At 44.1% G+C, this 21,091-nt stretch overlaps 1 protein-coding gene across 2 annotated transcripts in view; it reads left to right on the plus strand.

The window, feature by feature from the left end:
* RXRA (retinoid X receptor alpha) overlaps positions 1-21,091 on the plus strand; it is a 414,885-nt gene that overhangs the window by 132,906 nt on the left and 260,888 nt on the right. Inside the window, exon 1 of one of the 2 annotated variants that reach the window (XM_051980298.1) lies at positions 11,819-12,203. The exons of the other annotated variant lie outside the window; for it this stretch is intronic. Within the exon in view, the coding sequence (XP_051836258.1) occupies positions 12,176-12,203 (28 nt within the window). The 5' untranslated portion in view covers positions 11,819-12,175. Of the gene's footprint in view, positions 1-11,818; positions 12,204-21,091 lie in introns of those variants that run through there. 2 annotated transcript variants of the gene reach the window in all.

Here is a 21,091-nt window from a genome sequence, read left to right on the forward strand (position 1 = left end):
AATTAGGTTTCAATGTAATTATTTTTCTCTTTCAATTCTATATATTTTATCCTATGTATATGAACATTTTTCTAAGAAGGGATGCATGGACTTACCAGATGGAATTCATGTCACAGAAGCTTGAAAATGTCTCTCCTAGAAGGTTGGTTGAGTGCTATTTATCAAGTCCCTTGAAAGCATGGATTATATTTTTTTTATTATGGTCCTCTCAGTTTTCTAGCATGTTTTGTGTACATACTGGGTACTTAATAAATACCTGTCGAGTAACACACTTCCAGCTCTGAAGTCTGGAAGCCTTCCCAGAAACATTGGGGATATTTTGATTTAATAAGTTGGGGGAGCATTAGATGGGGCCTGAGTTGGGGGCACAAGAGGAGAGAGGGAGAAGCATACTCTCTTAAGACCCCAGGTTCATTTGCAAACTTTGAGCCGCAGCCTGGAGCCTGGCCAAGATTGGCTCAGATGCCACCAACTGACAGCCGGGGAATGAAATATCATGGGGAAAGTAATCTGCTCTAACTTGATGGCAATCGGCGGGGAAAAAAAAGACATTTTAAAGTAGAGTTTCTTTCAATGCATTGCATTGAAGAACATTAGGCAAACTACTAGATTATTTTCCACATTCTTCAATGCGAAACGACTCCCCTTTATGACCGCTATCAATAACAGCTATCACATTACCAATGCTACAGTTGCCACATATATAATATTTAAATCACATTTGTGGCTGACAGAGACCTATGGATAGTCTTAATCCCAACAGGCTATTACAGTTCATATCATGTCTGTCATATAAATATTATGAATCATTTCCCACTATCTTTATGGGGATAAGTTGACATCATTGGAGAGATCTGGTCTGGGTGGTTATTTTCTGCATATTTATATACATCTTATGTATATGTATGCATATGGAGAAAGATTTATAGAGCCATCCCCGATAATCGATGCCCCCTCACACATTCTTTATAAGCTGCATGCTTAGCATTCACAGAGAGGGGGCGCAGATCAGGGGAGGTAACTGATGAGCAGGGCTGAAGAAAATATATGGACCTTTTCAGGCACCTGGAGCCAAATCTGCTATTTGATCAGGTTTTCACTTGTACTATGTGGTATATTGCAACTGTATTCCAATTAGCCTCATCAGTCTTTGTAGAATCCTAGTCAGAGATGGAGGGGAAGCCATCAGACCCAAATGTTGGACTTTATAGAAGAGAAAACTGGAATACAGAGAGGGGAAGTTACTTGTCCAAAGTTACATAGCAAATTGGTAGTAAAACTGGGACGAGCATCTAGGTCTCCTGATTCCCATTTCAGTGAATAATCCCACAATATGCCATAACAATTAAAAACGAGATTTATTTGAAAGGAAAAATCTTAATATACTAAAAATATCCCACACTCAGCTTTTATACCAGTCATATTTAGAGCAATGTGGGGATCCAATATGGTTAGTACCATAGTAGGTTATAAGAAGTCTGAGAGACAGGAAGCAGTACTGGGGGGCAGAGATTGAGCTGACCAGCTTCAGGGACTTCAGAAAGAAAACAATGACAGATGAAAATAGAACCCAAAGTCCAAATAGGCTTTCAGTGAAGACTTAATTTGGTGACAGAATTGGGGGGGAAGAAGGCCTTCTATTACCCAAAGGAATTGAACAAATCAAAGGCAAAATTCAGAGTTGAGATTATGATAGCAGGAAGGAAAAAAAAGAGTCAGGTGGACTTGCCATTGGGCTTCCTCTGTGCCACAAAGATCTTTTACCTAGTCCAGTATCTTCCAAATGTCCAGAGGAAAACACCCAGGAAAGCAAAGAAACTCAAAGCCATGCTACAAGAGGGTTAAATGATAAGACTGAAGAAGAGAAGACTTAGGAGGAATAGGATACCAGGAATCAACTGTTTCTCTATCCAACTAAATCTTATAAGAGGTTAGGGGAAAAGTCTATTGATGGATTTTAGCAGATCCATTACAGTGAACTAGTCAACACCCATTTGTGTGTGTGTGTGTGTGTGTGTGTGTGTGTGTGTGTGTGAGAGAGAGAGAGAGAGAGAGAGAGAGAGAGAGAAGAGAGAGAGAGAGAGAGAGAGAGAGAGAGAGAGAGAGATGGAGGTCTGGCATATATGAAGACCCCATCAACTTGCTCCATTGACAGATTCCTGGGGAGATGGCCAGAAGGAGCATAATAATGTATAAGGAGAAAGACTGTGGAGCTTGTATTGATATTCCCTAATTGGTTCTGGTTCTCTAACCTCCTGGTGAAGGAGAGGCCATCTGATTAACTTCAGATATCTTCAAAAAGGTCAATTATCTTCAGCTACTTTCTTTTTGCTTCTTTACTGTCTTGGAGCTTGGTGACTTTTTTCCCCTCATAGTGTCCATTAAGAGACTACTACTAAGGGAGATTGCTTTACCATCATTACACATGGAACAATATGGTGCAGAGCTCTCTGAAAAATTCCCTGAAGAAAGGTCTAAAGATCTAGTTTGATCTTGTTTGACTCATAATGATGCTACGGTCTGATATCACCATCTAGGTCTCTGTCACTCTTGTCTAGCCACATTGCTCCTCCTCTGTGCTTATGCCATTGGTTTGTTTAAATCAAGTAAAAGACTTTACACGTTCCTAAAAGTCATCCTAAAGTACACACACATAAATGGGAAAGCTGGTGGTGTTACAGAGTGAGAAAAGCAGAATCAGAACAATAGGCATACAGATTATAACTATGTAAATAATAAACTAACAAAATTTTTTAAAATATGCAAATTATGCCATCAAGAGATGGCTTAATAATAAATGAAACATTTTTGTTATTTTGTTCATATTTGCATGCATTTTAAAAACTAGTTTGTAAACTATGAAGTTGATGGCTTTGAGTATAACCTTTAAAAATGTTTGTGTTTGTTTTTGTGAGCTCTTAATAGATATAGAAGAAAGTTAATCTTATTAAACTTTTTTGGTGGCTTTAGAGTGCAGCCTTTAAAAAAGTTTGTATATTTGTTTTTGTGAATTCTTAATAACTATAGAAAAAAGTTAATCTTATTAAACTTGATCTATTATTCTAGCATGTTAAAAATCTTTCATATTAGACTTATACACTAATATGGTAGTCATTTCCCCCAGTTTTGAATCATCTGCAGATCTGACATATGCTGCTGTAGTGCAAAAAAATGTTGAATAGAACAATCCAAGCAGGAAAGTTCAGACACAAGGATAGAGTCAATCAGGTCCTCAACTAAAACACTATCTTGTAGTAGAAATCAATTCATTAATTAACATTTTTAAGACTAGACAGTCAGCTAATTCTGAGTCAATCAATCAATCAATCAATCAACAAAAACATTTATTAAATGTTTCCTTGGAGCAAAGGCACAATGTTAAGTGTTGGGGATACAAAAATGAAGATAAAAGAGTTCCTGTCTTTAAAAAGTTTACATTATAAAAGGAGGGAGAAAATATGTATACATATGAACATATATAAAACATATGAAGCAATCATAAGATAATCTTGGATGAGAGAAAACTGAAGCTAGGAGGGAGAGAGGGAAAGCAGGAAAAGCTTTCTGTTGAAAGTGGTTCTTTTACTGATTTTTGAGGGAAATTAGAGATTCTGAAAAGCATAGGGGTGTGAAGGGAGAGCATTTCAGATATGAAGGATGGCCAATGCAAAGATACAAAGAGAGGAAATGGGGTATTGTGTGTGAGAAGCAACAAATAAGCCAGTATGGATGGACACTAGAATACATGAAGGGAAAGCATGTATGGGAAGATGAAAAGATAAGAAAGGTCCAGGTTGTTAAAGAGCTTTATATTCCAGAGAAGTTTATGTTTGATCCTAGAAGTAATAGGATCAAATAGAGGATCAAAAAGTAATAGAATCACCAGAATATATTGAATAGAAGTATAACAGGATGAGATCTGGGTTCTAGAGAAGTCACTTTGGTTTCCATTATGGAGAATGGATTGGGACAGGGAAAGACATGGGATAGAAAGATTTAATAGGAGACTATTGCAAAAGTCTAGGCAAAAAGTAATAAGGGTTTGGACTAGGATAATGGTTGTATGAGTGAAAATTAGGGGACATATAGGAGATTTGTTGCAGAGATTTTAAAAAATTGGCAACTAATTGGATAGATGGGGTGCCTGAGAATGAAAGGTTGGGGATGACTTTAGTTGCATATTTGTTTGATTAGAAAGATAGCTAGGGCTTCTTAAACTTTTTCCACTTGCCACTCCTTTTTGCCTGAGAAATTTTTATGTGACTCCGGGTATATAGATGAATAAAATAGTTATACTAACCAAACATTTGCTGATAATAAATCATAATTTCCCATTTGCTGATAATAAATCATAATTTCCCAATCCCCACATTTAGTTACCAGATCCCATATAAGGTTAAGATTTACATTTTAAGAAGCTAGTCTGTAGTCTAGATAGTAATAGGAATGTTTGAAAAAGGGGTGAGTTTGGGGCACAAAGATAATGTGTTCTATTTTTTGGACATGTTGATTTTGAGATGTTCATGAGACATGCAGTTCAAAATATTCAATAGGCTGCTCAGAATACAAAATTGAAGTTCAGCAAAGAAATAAGGGCTGCATATATAGATTTTTGAATCATCCACAAAGAGTTGATAATTGAATCTGTGGGAGCTGATGAGGTCAGCAAATGAGATGTAGAAAACAAGGAGAACAAAGTCTTGGGGTATACCCATAATTAATGGATATGATATAGTTTAAGATCCATCAAAGGAGAGATAGAAAAAATAGTTAAGTGGGGAAGGGGAGACTCAAGAAGGAAATTAACACCTGGAGAGGAGAGTGTCTAGGAGATGTAGTCAACAGTGTCAAATACTGCAGAAAAAAAAATGCTTAACAAGTATTTGAATTGAGGAAAAGTCATTAAATTTGGCATTTAAGAGATAATTGGTAACTCCAAGCAAGTGGTCACAGTTGAATGAACAGGTCAGAAATCAAATTGCAGAGGGATTGGAAAAGAATGAGAAGAGAGGAAATAGAGGCACCTAATGGAGACATTTTTTTCAAGGAGTGTGACAAACGGATGAAAGATATAGGATTATATCTAGTGAGGGTTACAGGATCTAGTGAACCTCCAATTGAACCACCATCTAGTTTTCATTTTTCTATTTGTCCCAAAGCATCTGTAGCAAACTTTGCCAAATGCCTTGCTGAGGCTTAAGTAATGACAATGGTTTTCCTGGTTTACTAGTCTTGAAGAATGGCCGGATTTGGCTAGGAAGAGAAAAAGGATAGGGAATAATAAACATAGAGATCTTCAATTCTATTTCTCAAGATAATAATTGTAGTTAGTTTAGTGGGCTCATCATGCTTGCCTCACATATTCTCAGACTCTATCTAGATCAATAACTTTCCATCCATCCTTAGAAAAATACATATTGTCTTTCTCTGCTGATGGAGAACTGCAAATCTGCCCAAGTAAGAATTAGGGCATCTGAGCTTTTTTGACCCTTCTAAGTGGGGCAGGAGCCAAGATAATGGGAGAAGGAATAGAAAGAGTGAAGAGCTCATACTATAATCAAGTCTTGCCATTAGACTTCCATGTCTCTGTAAGAGCCAAGCTGGTGACTTTGAAGCTCTGCCTCACTTAAAGCCAATTCACATGCAAGTCAAGACATCTCCTTTGTGACATCTTTGGTCCTCTTGGAAAACAAAAGACCAATACCACTACCACCAACCTCAACAAATATACAGTGGCAAATATTGCCCACCCCAGGTCTGAAAGTGCCTGTGCTAAGTCTTATTGAAGCCAATAAGTTAATCTTAAAACATTTACTAAACTATTCTAGAGATAGTTTATTTTTTTTAATTAAAGCTTTTTACTTTCAAAATATATACATGGATAATTTTCAACACTCACCCTTACAAAAACCTTGTGTTCTAAATTTTTCCCTTTCCTTCCCTCCACCCCTTCCCCTAGACAGCAAGTGATCCAATATATGTTAAACATGTGCAATTCTTCTATATATATTTCCACAAATGCTGCACAAGAAAAACCTGATCAAAAGGGAAAAAATGAGAAAGAAAATAAAATGCAAGCAAATTACAACAAAAAAAGTAAGAATGCTATGTTGTGATCCACACTTAGTTCCCACAGTCCTCCCTCTGGGTACAGATGGCTCTCTTCATCACAAGGCTGTTGGAACTGGCCTGAATCATCTTATTGTTGACGAGAGAGCCATGTCCATCATAATTGATCACCGTATAATCTTGCTGTTGCCATGTATAATGTTTGAGATGGTTTATAAGGCAGCACTTGAGAGAATATAATATAACCCAGTGGATAGATCTAAAAAATATTTTTCAAAGTAAAACAACAATAGGAATACCCAAACAATAGCAATAATTACCCAGCAGCAAATCAAGTCACTTGGTTTCCTTGATTTAAAATAGATGAATATTACTACAAAATATCTTAATTGTGTTAGTAATATGAAGTGTACTGTGGAGATGTTTATTTTTCCCCCTATCTTTTATTCAGAAGATCCAAATCAGGCTCAGACTGAGTAGCATAAGGATAAATTTACACTGAAGAGCCAAAAGTAAAGGAGAAAGTTAGTGAATGTGTATCTATAAAACAAATAACAACAACAACAACAAACCAAAAGTTCTTTGTTTTCAGAAAGATTTGATATGGATTTGAAACCCTCACTAGGGAAAGAGTTAGCCTGCTGGTCTCTTTTCCAGAAAGGAAGTCCTTGCTGTTAATTGAGCGCCTTTCTTTCTTTGGAAGTCCTTTGGTGGTATTTGGTGACTAAGGGAACAGTTTTTTCCTTAAAACTTTTATCTACATAATTGCTCCTTGGGCAGTGATAACAGCGCCTGAAATAGCCAGCGTGCCACCCAAGCCCCCCCTTTTAATTCCTACCTTCATTCTGCTCTCTGCTAGAATACATTGAGTCAGAAGAGCAGTTTGGTTACTCTTGTTAACTCAGCATGAATGTAACCCTCCTTCCATTCACACACTCCCTATACTTAATCCCAATCACCTCAAACTCAGTTCAAGTACAATATGAAACCACTAGATTTTCCGAATCAAGAGACATGAGTTCTAATACTGTTTCTGGCTTTAAGCTGGTCATTGAGAAGACCCTTTCTGAACCTCAGTTCAGAAGAGATTAGAACAGATTGATTCCCCCCCCTCGCCCCCAACATATTCTGGGGATCAGTTCTCTATTGCTGGCCACTCTGGCTCCAGCAGCTTCATGGAAAGGATCTCTCCAGACATCAAAAGGCAAAGAGGGAGGAGTTGAAAAAAAAAGGAAATCTGGAGCAGGATAAGGAAAGAATAAGATTAAAAAAAAAAAAAAGATGCTGAGTGGATGCCCATCAGTTAGAGAAAGGCTGAAAAAATTGTGGTATATGAATATTATGGAATATTATTGTTCTGTAAGAAACAACCAGCAGAATGATTTCAGAGAGGCCTGGAGAGACTGACATGAACTGATGCTGAGTGAAATGAGCAGAACAAAGAGATCTTGTACATGGCAATAGCAAGATTATACAATGATCAATTCTGATGAACGTGACTCTTCTCAACAATGAGATGATCCAGCTCCAATAATCTTGTGATAAAGAGAGCCAGCTACACCCAGAGGGAGGACTGTGGGAACTGAATGTGGATCACAACTTTGCATTCTCACTCTTTTGTTGTTGTTCACTTGCATTCTGTTTTCTTACTCATTTTCTTTCCTTTTTAATCTGATTTTTCTTAGCACATAAGAAAATTGTATAAATATGTTCACACAGATTGGATTTAACATATATTTCAACATGATTAACATATATTGAATTACTTACCATCTAGGGAAGGGGGAAGGGGAAGAGGGAAAATCTGAAACACGTTGAAAAATTATCTGTGCATCGGTTTTGAAAATTAAAAAAAACAGATTCTGAGAAGTTATTAGTAAAAGTTTGGAGACTGATTAACAATTTACCGCAGATTGGTGTCTGACTGTGGGCTGGCAATTAGTTCAAATCCTGCTTTGGTTAATCTAGCTATGTGACTCTGAGCAAGTCCTATTATCTCTCTGAGGCCGAGTTCTTCATCTGGAACAGGAAGAGTGAACTAGATGGCCTCCAAGGTCTCTCTCTAAACCCAGGATTCTATGGAAACCCTGAAGGAGAGAAATGACCTTTACAGGCCCCTTCTAACCTTTCTGGGATCCTACTGTTCTTTTGACAGTTTTGAGACCTAAGTAGGAAGCGGAGGGAGGAGTCCATAGATAATCCACCCTCAGATAACTGAGAGTAGCTGATGCTTCTTTCGGGGCGGGGATGGGGAGGCTGAGCTCTGGGGGACGGGCCAGTCTCTGGGAAAGGCTCCTTTTAGCTAGGGAGTTTTGCCCTCGGTTACCTGAGCTCCCAGTTCGAGGAGAACGGCCTTGCTGCACCAGTAGGACTCTTCTCCTTTCTCCCTCCCGCCAGGGATGGTGCTGAAGCTTCTGCAGCCGCACCGTCTCCAGGTCGAAGATCGTGGGGGTTCTCAGAATTTCCCCTCTGACAGACACTGGGGGGGAGGGGGAAAGGGGAGAACCTGGCAGGCGAGGGCTCAGAATGGGAGCAAATGATCTTGCTAATTGGGAGAACACGTGCCAAGTCCACTGTTCAGACACACTGAACAAGAGGAATGAGGGTGGAGAAAGACCGCGTCGCTTTTTTACCCCCTCCCCCCCGTGTATGTTCTCCCCCCTCCACCCCGCCCCCTCCCTGAAAACGATATCATTTTGAGATTGATGCCTTGAAAGGCACTCTCTTGGGGAGGGGAGGTGGGGAAGGGGGAGTTAAAGGGGAGGAGTGGCCTGCCAGGAGTTTTGTTTTGGTTGTAATAAAAGGCAAAGGAGTGCTGAGTTTAAACACGGGCAGCTGCCGTCGGGGCCCTGTTCCTGAGCTTTCTCAGTCTGGGCTCAGGAATCCTGCAGCTGTGGGATCTAGGAGTTCTGGAACCAAAGAGATTCGGGAAAGGCGGTCACTGCTCCCTCCCCGCCGCCGGTGCGAGGTGCTGGCGGGGCAGGGAAGTATTCCGCCTGTAGTTAATTGTTACCCCCCATCCCCCAGTGCCTCGGCTCCCACAGCGCTAGCCCTCTCAGATCTCAGAATTATACCTGCAGAGAGGCAGGGGATTTAGGAGATTATCTAATCTGACCCTCCCATTTTACAGATTAGGAAATGGAGGCCCAGAGAGAGAGAGAGAGAGAGAGATAAAAGGATTTGCTTAAAGTCACATTGAAGCTCCTTGTGGGAAATGTGTGAGGGGTTTTCTGGCCTCGGTTTTGCTTGGCACATAGTAGGCACTTAATAAATACTGGATGACATTGCTAGGGAGTAACAACAGAAATTCAAATGCCAGTCTTCTGCATCTAAACTCGAAGCTTTCCCAACACTGACTTCTCTCTGAGGCTGGTAATTTTGGTATGCACCAGATTTAAGACTATGAAACCCTGAGTTCTGCCACATCTGGCCCTTGAAAAGTGTGCGCCCTTAGGCTGGGAATAAGAATAAAAAGAGCTAAGTTTGACTATAACTGACATTTATGACAGACATGTACCCTAAATTTCTCAGTGCCTCAGTTTTTCCATCTGTTACAGTAGACCCACGATCCTTATCTGGGTTACCTCTCGGGATTTGGGAGTATCCTATTAGGAGTGTGAAAGTGCTATGTAAACAATAAAGTGTCATTCAAATGTTCAAGCTTAATCATTATGATGATAATGATTAGAGCATTTGTTTTAAGTGTTATCTCTTAATGGTGGGGATGGGAAGCCCTGAGCCACCCATTCTTGAATCTCCAGCTTGGCTGAAGCACCTCTCCACCTGGATTGCCTTCATTATTGGTTGGCTTGGCTAAGATAGATATAGAGAGTCTTAGACTGGGGAAACAGTTTTTCTATACTGGAGGCTAGTTGAAGGAAACCATGATACTTCTAAAAACTGGTCTGTAAATTGAATTTTTGTATGTCAACTCACGTTTTAAATGTGCTGTTATCTAAAAATGATGCTTCAATGATTCTTACCACAAAGCACATGATTAACAGTGAATGTATCACATTTTCCTCATCTTGATCGCCACATATCATGTTTCTTTAAATAATAACACTTCACATTTAGATATCGATTGTCACATGTTATCTTGGTTGATTCTCACAACAATCCACTGAGTTATATTATATTATATCCCCATTCTGTAGATGGGGAAACTAAGGCTCAATAAGGTTGACATTAACCTCTTGTCATACAGCTTAATAAATATACCTGAAGTGAGATTTGAACCCAGATATAGCTGACTTTAAGTTCAGCACTTTATCTACTGCCCCATGATTGCCAGACAAACAAGCTAATAATTGGCCCAGAACTTTCTGGGATCTTTTTATTTTTTTTTTTAATTTTTTTTTGGGGGGGAGGGAAGAGTTGGAAAAGAATCATAGAAATGCCAGAAAGAGTAAACTGAGTTAGTTGATAGTCTTTGAAAGAATACAAAAGAAAACACGTCAAAGCTTGTATTAATGAGGATTTGAGATCCTTTCTTCTATGTAATCTTGGTTGTCATGTTTCTTCTTTGGGCCCCATTTTCCTCTTAATAATAGCATCAATATAATGGCCTTAATTGCCTCTCAAATATTACATCATTTTTATCCTGACAAAATCCTTTGAAGTAGGAACTGTTATTATTCTTATTTTGCAAATGAGGAAACTGAGGCAGATAGGTTAAGTGAGTTGCCTACAGTCACACAAAAATTTGATGAATATATCCATTTTTAAGATTATCAAGATCTTCTTAAAGCTAGTATCTGAAGCTGGATTTGAACTCAGATCTTTCTGATGTACTAGATGAATTCTAAATTCTCTTTCAACCCTGATATTTTGTTATGTATATTTTGTTATATATTTTAGCATTTCATTTTTAAAGATTTTTTCAGCGATGACTACATATATACATATATACATGCATATATATGTATATATATATACATATAATCTATCTAAAACTCTTGTTATCCCTTCCATGTCTAGAAAACCGTATTCTGAGTTCAATTTTTTAAAGTTTCCTATGTCCTGAATCCTTTTCAGTTATGCCATTCTATACCTGTGCATCTCCTGTTCTATTTTCACTCTAAAGGAGGGAACTTTTTGGCTTAGGAGTCTATTTTTTTTTTTTTTAATATTTCCCAACCAGGTGTTAATCTTGATGAGTAACAATGGGAAAGTTTCGATATTCCCCCCGGGGCTGCTTGGTATCTTTTGTGTGGTCTGTTAGGAGGTGCCATCATATTGTCAACTAGTATTTGGCAGGGACCTTTGAAGGAAAAAGAAAACAAAATATGATTGAAATTTTACACAACCCCCCTCACCTTGGAAGGGGGGAAGAGAGGAGGGACTCAATAATACTTTTACAATTGTAAGAAATCTAGAGACCATCTAGTACTCATTTTTACAGATGAGTAAACTGAGGCCCCAAGTGGCCGAGGGACTTGCTGGAGTAAGAGGAATCTACGGAACAGCCTTCCCTCCTCCCCCTTTCTTCCTTTTGGTGGGAAGGGAGCGATCTACAGAACATCCCAAAGCAGTAAGACTATTAATACCCTTCTTAGACCCAGAGGTAAACTTGTCAGTTTCCACGTGAGTTAGAAATCTGCCCCGGCTGCAGCTCTAATCGGGCCCTCCAAGGAGGGGGCCGGGGCGGGGGTGAAGTCAGACCCCGAACAATCGCAACCCCCCTTGCTGTAGTGGAGCGCCCGCCGCCAGCCGCCGAGCCTGGGCAGGGCGTCTTCATTCAAGCGCTCAGGGCTCTGAGCTGGGCGTTGCTTCCCGGCGCCGGCCTTCACGGTCCCCCTCGTTGGGTTCCCCTTTGCACTGCAGCTCCAGTAGTTGGGAGTAGAGACACACACAGAGACACAAGTAGTTTACATTGTTGGGTGACTTTTGCAACAACTCCCCCTGCCTTGGCCTTAACACACCGTCACTGGATTTCCTATCTTCCTTGTCTTTGCTATTACTATTTCTATTTTAATTTTTTTTTTAAAGAATAAAGAGCCAGGAGCCCCCGCTGAGAGGCTCCCTCCACCCCTCTCTCCTTTTATTTTCGCTTTGTTGATTTCTGTTTTCTCCACCGACCTCTGGCATGAGTTAGCCACCAGATATGGACACCAAACATTTCCTGCCGCTGGGTGAGTTGCTCGGGTTCTTGCTGCATTTTTGAAAACGTAGGGGAATTGCCGGGCTGGGAGCGAGAGGAGAGTGGGGGTGGGAGGGTTTGGGGTGTTTTTTTGAAGGGGGGCCAGTGGGAATGGAGCAGGAGAAAGAAACCTGGGGGAGACTCCAACTACAGCGCAAACTGGGGAGGGGACGCGGGGGAGACGCGAGAAGAGTGCTCTGACTTCCGAGTGGCCGGGGGGATCGGCAGGGCTGGAGCTGGGGGAAGAGGGACCAGAGGCAGCCCGGCGATCGGGAGGCGCGGGGCGCCCCACGCAGGGGCACCGGCGTGCGTGGCTCGGCTGCGCCGCGGTGAAGGTGGCGGCGGCTGCCCGGGGTGAGGAAGGAGCTAGTCTCCACGTCTCCGCTGTTTCCCCAGGCTGTGCAAACGGATCGGAGCGGGCGCTTGTGCCCTTCAGGGGCGCGTGTGCGGGACCGGCAGTCCGGGTCGCCCAGAGACCGCGGGCCCCGGGCATTCTTGTGTGGTTTTTGGCGACGGGGACAGGATTCGTGGCAGCCTCGACCGGTGGTGTGCGGATAGCGACCCCGGAGTAGAGGTGCGAGTTGGGGGCTTTGCCAAACACAGACAGCCCCCTCCCCCAATCGTAGACGAATCCCCCGATTAGGCAGCCACCCTACGGAAGGGAGAAAATTAGGGATACATGTGGAGGGGAGAAAGGAAAAGTAATTGCGAGCTGAGAACCTCCTGGGGAGCCCCAGTGCGCAAATTCCACGGGCTCCGGCGTCCTGGGGTCCCCCTTAACGCAGCCAAACTTTGTCTTTAAGGCTGGCCTTGACTTGGAGCAAAGGTTTATGGTGTTATAAAGGAGCTCTTTTGAGTTGCAAAAAGAGCACCGGGAATCGTCAAGGTTGGTGGGTGCCAGCTCCCCATTCTCTGCTCTGCCTCCTTCCCCGGGGCCTGGTGGGAAGGTGGGCTTCGCCGGCTAAAAGTGTATGCTTTCCCTTGAGGTTAATTTTATGTTAGTTTGGGGTTGGAGGTGGTGGGGAGATAAAACTTAGAGGTTGCAGGTTGAACCGACTTGATTGTGATTCCTCACCTCTTATCAAATGCTAAATTTGGTTTGACTTTAACCTTACCCGTCCCCTAGCCCTAACCCCGAACCACTCCCCCCCCCCACCTCAAAAAAAAAAAAAAAATTGGCTTCTCGCTTTCTCCGCGTTTCCCTCCTCTAGAACGGCAGTCTTTTGTAGTGAGCAGTCTGGCAGAGATGAATGGGCCTGCCTGGGTTAAAGGTGATGCATGGATACATTTACGATCAAGTATTGCTTTCCAAAGGTGAGGGATTCCCGGAGAAACCCACCCCGGCCAGGCCTGTGGAAAGGCTGACTTGCCCTTCCGTGCCTACAGCTCAAGCTGCTCCCGGGGCTGAGATTGGGAGTCAGGCGTGGAAGGTTTCCTCCTCTTTCAGGGGTTAGGTCGAAGTGTGTCTGTGACTCCCGGCTCCTCGACAGTTAGTGGCACAGGACTGCTAAAATAACATGGAGGACTAACTTGTATCAACAAAAGCCAGGAAATTCAGAGCCAGAGCTTCTGCCCAAACCACAATCCGCCTCTCTCGCCTACTAGCTCGCCTTCTCGGCTGCCTGCTTGCCGGGGAGGCTGCTCCCGTTGGCGGGTACCTAGGAACCAGCGGCTCATTGACGCGAGTTCTCCGGGCTTCAGTCCATTGCATCAGACCCTCTCTCCCCTCTCCCCAACCCTTTCAAGGAAAAAAAAAAACAAGAACAACAATAGAACCAACCAGAAAACAACCCTGTCTGTTGTGGTTTTAATGAATGGAAATATAAAAGCAAAACTTCAGTGAGGGTGAAATTAAAAACAAACCTGCCCCCGAGAAATACAGACGGGTGGTGGGGTAACAGATGAATAGGATCTTATATGTACCTACTCGGTGGATGGGACAAATTGGACTAGTCTGTGTGGCAGCCCATAAGAACAAGAAAGCTGGGGAGACCTGGGGTGACTGGCCTTGGTCTGGAATAAAACTGATTAGAACTGGCTATGGGTAGTAGCATATGGCCAGACTGGGGTAAGTGGCAGTAAACTAAGCCCCCCCTAATACTCTTCTCTGGAGATAACATTCCCCAGGATCGTGGGTTAACAACCACCCCATTTCTTCACTGAATTTAGGTCTAGGGTGTGTGTGTGTGTGTGTGTGTGTGTGTGTGTGTGTGTGTGTGTGTGTGTGTATGGGGAGGGGGTTGTTGCTGGTAATAGAGGTAGCATGAAGAGGTAGGTAGGGGTTGGGATTGGGGGTGGAATTTGTAAATGAATTTATAAATTCCTAACTATAGCCAGGCTGACAGGAAAAAAAATTCTGCCTGAAGTTAATTAAAAGTTAATTAAAACAGTTGATTGATAATGAAGATCCTGGATCTTCCCCTAGTGAAAAATGGGGGCAGTTTATTAATGATACAATAATATCACGAAGTGTCCTTCTGTCTCCCCCACAGTGGAATGTTTTACATTGTTAGGGGGGATGTGAGAGAGAAGCCATACATTTATTGGGTAGGTGTTGTAAGCATCATCTCTGGAACTCAAAGAACTATTCACATTTAAGGCACAGGTGATTGAGAGGTGAGATAGGGTAAAAATAAGAATGGGCCTACAAGCAACTCTTTGATATTTTTGAGGTGGTCAGGAGAACCCTGCATGCTTTAGTTCAGGGCTTTCTTTACAGAGAAAATCTGGATCTGTACTTGTGGCTTAGTTTTTCCCATTAAAAAAAAAAAAAGTTGACAAGACCTGGTGAGCGATGTGATGTTTCCCCAAATCCTTGGTAACTGTGTTAAAGAGAAAATGTATGTTGATTCCTTCCCAAATAGTAGCCTGGAATCTTTCACTAGAAGGTACCTTCCGTGTCACCAGTACAGAAAGCCCTTTGCAAGAACTAGTAGGGGAGTCACCCAGTCTTTGCTTGCCTATAACCAGTGATGGAGAGAGTTCTCTGCCTTATCTGGTCAGTGTTCTGAAGGCTCTGTTTATTAGAATGTTCTTCCTTAAAATAAATTGAAATTTGCCTCCTCCTCACTCCCCCGCCTTACACCCAGTTGTGTTCTCCAGAGGTGTATAAATCGGTCCCTCTTTCATCTCCACATACATGCTGTATTACCTTTCTCTCTCATTCCTGGAGACCAGGATCCCTGCGTTTAAGTTCATATGATGTCTGTGTCCTCCTCCCCAAAAATTAGAGACTCGATAAAACATTTCCGCGCCATCCAGGTGTCCCCATTTGTCCTCCCAGCTTGGCTGCGGCCGGGACGGCTAGTGATGGAAGTACTTAGCCTCCCTGGCTCTCTGGGAGGAATGGACTCTGGCTAGAGCTTATTTTTTCACCATTATAGCCTTGTATATATACAGAGCAGTAGGATTCTCTCGGAAGGATTGCATCTGTGAAAAGAACGCGCAGCCTCTCTCATTGGTTCTCAGGAGCCCCAACGCTTCTGTTTATTTGATTTTGCTCTCCTCGGGCCGCTGGCCTGCTCCTCCCTTCCTCTCCCTCCTTGGCCGCCCTGCTTCTTCCACACCTCCGGCCTGCACTAGATAGCTTTATTATCGCTTGCTGTGTTGGGCCGGGGCAGGTGTCCTTGTTTCAGGGAAGGCGGGAGGAGGATTAGAACTTGACAGCTGAATTGTTCCCTTGCTGAAAGAGATCTGTGGAGGGGAAACTGGGGCCACGGCGCGCTGTCTTAGCGGGAGCGTTTGTCACCGAACAGGGGACCCTGGCGGACGGGCTCGGGATGGCGGAGCCGGAAGGGACGCCCTGGTCCGGCCCGGCCCTCTCACGGATCAGGAAACTGAGGCGCAGCGACAGAACCCCGCATCTCAGCAGTGCCGTAGCAGAGATCTGGTCCGATCTCCTTCCTCCGATTCCCCTCGCCGAGGAATTGGGGTAGCAGATCAAGAGCCGGAGATGGTCTCGGGGGTCATTCACGGACGAGGAAGCGGAGGGACAAAGAGGTGACTTATCTAAAGAGATACAGCCTGAGTTACTTTCACAGCTCAGGTCCTAAACAGAGAATGATCCGGAAGTGATAAGTTTGTGTATGTTAGCCTCCTGGGGGCAGCTAGATGGCGCAGTGGATAGAGCACTTGTCTAGAGGGCCCAGATCCAGTGACTTCAAACACCTAGCACTTCCGGGCTGCGTGGCCCTGGGCAAGTCATTTAACCCGGATTGTTTAAAAAAAACGAAAGGCGAAAAATTAGAATCTTGCCTTCCTTGCCCCCTCCTTGGCTAATAAGCGGGAGGACGATCTAAGGCAACTCCATGTCTCAGTTTTTTCCTCTGAAATGAAGTGTTTGGACTAGAGCAGAGGTTCCTTTACCCTTTGTCCTATTCAGTAAGAACAGAAGAGACAGCTAGGTGGCGCAGGGGGGAGAACACCAGCCCTGGAGACGCGAGTTCAAATGTGACCTCAGAGACTTAACACTTCCTGTCTGTGTGACCCTGGGCAAGTCACTTAACCCCAACCGCCTCAGGGAAAACAAGAAGTAAATTCTGGAGTTTGTCCTACACAGGCATATAAGAGATAAAGATGTCAATTCTCCTAGGTTAATAGTTTTTAAAATGAGTTTTTATTTGATACCAGAGTTGTATTGCTCAGTTTGCTCTCTCCCTCTAGCACCTCTTGTCCCAGCTTGGGAGGACCCCCTAGACTTTGTGAGTCCCAGCATCGGCAGCCAGGCCGCCTGTGTGCCCCCTCCCCCACAGGCGGACATCCTGCCTGCCGCCCGGGCAGGAGCGGCCCGGACCGAGGCTCCCCTCTGGGGAAGCCGTGCAAGAGGTTGGGGGGAGTTCTTCCTTCCAGGGAGCTGCTTTCTGTGCTTGAGGGGTCCCCTAGAGGCCAGGGAAAAAGCAAATGGAAGAGATGCCCTAGAAAAGGCTTGGGGGATTCTGAAGCTCTTAAAGGAAAAATCGTTTCCCAGTTTAGGAAGGAAGCCTGTGGAGGTCAGGCGGCGGGACCGCGGGCCCACCCTCCCCGTTACTAACGCAGCTTCATTTTGACCTTTGGCGCTGCCCTTCGCCCTAACTCAGGCTCCTGGCAGCGGCTAGAGTCCTCAGTGGGGTGGGAGGCCGGGGTCGGCAACTGGAGCAGGTTCTGAGGAGCAGGCCCTCCCAGGAGAAGCAGACTTCCACGGCTGCGTCTTTCTTTAAGCCGGGGCCTAGCTCGGAGGTCCTAGTGGGGTGGAAGGCACGATTAAACTGCTACTTCCCTAAACCCTTTTGTCAACAAAGGCTAATCCCTTCGGGGTGAGTGTCTGAGGGCTGGGGTTGCGACCAGTTATTGGTCCGGAGCCAGAGGCTGTGGGGAAGCCCCACCCTTCAACTTCTCACCCTTCCTTCCCCACCCTTAGAGGTTGAACTTCTCTTGATTCCATTTGTGAATCAGCTGGGAGATCCTGAGCTAATTACTTCCTCTCCCAGGGCCTCAGTTTCCCCTTCCGCAATCCAGATCTACTCAGCAGTTATCCAGCGCCTTTGGTGTACAAAGCTCTGAGTTCAGGAATACAACAATTAAAAAAAATGGCACAGCACCCGCCTGCCAGATGCTAAAAGTGGGTGGGTTGAATGTGCTACTTCACTGGTGGAGAGATTTGGGAGGCTAAAAGTTTGGGGAAATTTGGAAGTCTGAAAAAGAGGAGAATCTGGGGGGGGGGGGGGGGGAGAAGGCTATCAGGGAAGGCTTCCTGGAGGAGAAGGCGCCTGAGATTTTGGCAGGTTGGATAAGCTGTTCTCAGAAGCCCTGGGAGCCGAGACATGCTAAGATTGTCCCTGAAGTTGCTGCAGTTCTTGAGAATAAGGAGCGCTTGTAGGTGAGTGTTGACCCTACCTTTTCATCAGCTTTTTCCCGGAAACTGCTGTTATAGAGTCTGAGCTTAGAAATGGAAATGTTTGCCGGGTCGGATTTATGAATTGGGGAAAAAATGTATTTGCTCTGGTGTGGCAGGAGTGGGGAGTGGTTGAAGCTGAAGTGGGTTTTTATATTTAACCATTTAAGGAAAAGTGTTCACACGGCCCCTCTCTTCCCCCTCCTCCCCTGTCCCAATATCAGAGCAAACACAGAATATAGAATGAGAATGCATGCTGGCACCCGCTCAGCTCCCGGAGCCTGAAATCTGACCGAGGGGTTTGATGACATCATAGCTCCAGAGACCCAAATTAAAGCAAGTTCTGGAGCCTCCCAAAATAGCAGAGTCATGGTGCTCTTTGAAGGCAGGCCTCGCAGTGAAGCTGGGCCTGGCCACTGTTTGGGACCCAGACTTTGTTTAGCAAGGGACCCAGCTTTTTGTGCAGGAGTGTTGTGGGGGGGTGAGGGGGGTGTGAGAGCCGGCCCCCAACCAGAAGGGCCAGGCTGGGAAGCTATCTGCCTTTGGGCTTCCTTCTCCAACCATGAACTTGCTGGGCTGCTGGTGACCTTGTCTATGGAAATAAGGGGGACTCCCCTGAGCGAGGCTCCCAGCTCCATACTTGCTGAAACCTGTGATCAGAACTCCTAACAGGTCCCCAGGAAAGGTGAAATGGGATTCTGTTATTCAGGGCTCCTCTGATTGTTTGTACAGAAAATCCTGCTGTCCAGGCAAGTCAGCCTTTAGGAGACGCAAGCTGGAACTAGCAGGAAATGTTGTTGAACAGAAACAAAGAATGAAAGGGGGGGTCCAAGTTTTCCTATTTTCAAGGTCTTCCTAAGTTAATTTCTGAAAGAAACCCTGTCTGTAAAACACCCCCCCCCCCCCACCTTGGTTTTAAGTAAGTGATGGAGGAAATGTAGCATATTCTCATTCTATCTCTTATCTCTGTGCAGTCCTTATATATGTGTATACGTTATATAGCACTTATGGGAAGGGATCTATCAGGCCTCCCAGTTGTCCTTTGGGATAGGCAGCAGCACACAGCTCTAGCTCCGTGTAGCACTTTCTATGCATGTAGATTTATATATGTGTGTAGATGCTATAGCCCTTATATGAAGGAATCTATCTAACTGCGCAGTTGTCCTTTGGGTTAGCCTGGTGGAGATTGTGATCCCTATTCGGCAGGGGAGGAAACTGAGGCACAGAAAAGGGAAGTTGTTCCATGAGCAGTGAGGGAGCATACTGAACAGAGCTGTGTCCTGGGCTCTGAGAGGCATTAAGTTCCGCTCCAGACTCAGTTCTTAGCTGTGTAACAAATAACTTGACTTCCGTCAGCTTCAGTTTCCTCACTGTCAAATGAGAATGACAGCACCTCCTCCCAACGTTCTTGTGAGGATCACATTATATAAGATTTGGTTTTTTAAAAAGAAACTTGGCCCAATGCCTGGCGCATAGTAGGCACTTAAATGTCTGTTCCTTTTTTTAACTCTCCCCCACTCTTGTCACAGAATGGGCTCGGGATTGTACCAGGCTGTGGCCTTCACAACTGGCCCAGTTCCTTGGATTGGAGACAGCAAGCCAGTGGTCATTTCTGGTGTGAAGATCAGGGATTCCCCGTGGCCCCCAACTTTGTCACCTGAAGAAGGCATTGTCTTACATTTTCAGATTGAAATCCTACCCATCCTTTAGGGCTAAGATTAATTATACCTCCTCCAGGAAGCCTTTTATTGCCTATACCACCCACTTTTGCATTTTATAAGGCAGCTATACTTCCCCTTCCATGTCTTAGTGGACATCTAATCTGATTGTGGCCCAGACCCCTTCATCTCCTGCCTGGGAACCAGCCCTCTCGCTGAGGGAGCTTTCCAGATGTGGCCTGGTGGGGAAGTCCATCAGTGGAGCTTGGGAGGGCTGGCAGAGCCCCGGAGGGCCCCTGACACAGACTTTTCAGAAGTGCTTAATGGTGGAGGACTTCTGTGTCCATCACGAACCAGACTGGGAGCTCCGTGGAGGCAGGAGTCATACCTGACGTAACAGATGCTCATTAAATGCAGATTGAATGAAGCTGGGTGTGGGAACCTTATATGTCTTCATTGTAGCCCCACATAATTCCTAGCTGGTGCTTTCTGAAGTGATCTTCCCTCAGCACTCTCCTCTAGAGTGCCCAGGAGTTGCTTTACTTTTCCCCATTCTGTGAGTATTTAATAAACACTTATCAGCCCATTCATTTAAAAAATAGTTATCAAACAGCTACTCTAGATAGCCAACCATCAGAGGGAACCAAAGTGGAAAGGCATATATTATATATGGATACATATAGTATATTATATTCATGGTTTATATGACATCGTTTCAATGTCAGTGAGGAGAGTATGGCCGGTGTTCTGTTAGCATATACTTCCTCCAGAGAGTGATCAGGGAAGACTTTCTGGAGGAGGCAGCATCTCTCTGTGTTAGGACTTAAAAGAGAGGCTTTTGGACATTCCAGCAAGAAAGAACAGTTATAGGCAGAGAGGCAGGAAAATATTGGATTTATCTTGGGGAAGAGTAGACAGAATTTGGCTTGTCAGTTATCAACATTTATTTCGTACTCAATGAATGCCAGACTGAAAAGAAGGGCTTCAGTCAAATTAAAGGAGCATCCTAGATTCAGTTAATGACAGAAAGTTCTGGAAGTTTTCTGAACAAAGAGGGAGGGCAGTATTATTTTAGGCACCAGTTAGCTGGGGAAGTGGACAGAGCACTGAACTGGAATCAGGAAGACTCATTTGGCTGAATTCAAATCTGACCTCAGGTTTATGAGCCTGGGCAACTCACCTAGCTCTGCCTCAGTTTCTTGAAATGTGAAATGAGCTGGAGAAGGAAATGGCAAACCACTCTCGTACCTTTGCCAAAAAACAAACAACCCCCACCCCCCCAAAAACCAGTGGGATCACAAAGGGTCAGACATGACTGAAAACAACAAAGTCATGAAGGGAAAAGAGCCAGAC

Source organism: Antechinus flavipes, chromosome 2 (genome assembly GCF_016432865.1).
Source record: "Antechinus flavipes isolate AdamAnt ecotype Samford, QLD, Australia chromosome 2, AdamAnt_v2, whole genome shotgun sequence".
Lineage (NCBI taxonomy): Eukaryota > Metazoa > Chordata > Mammalia > Dasyuromorphia > Dasyuridae > Antechinus > Antechinus flavipes.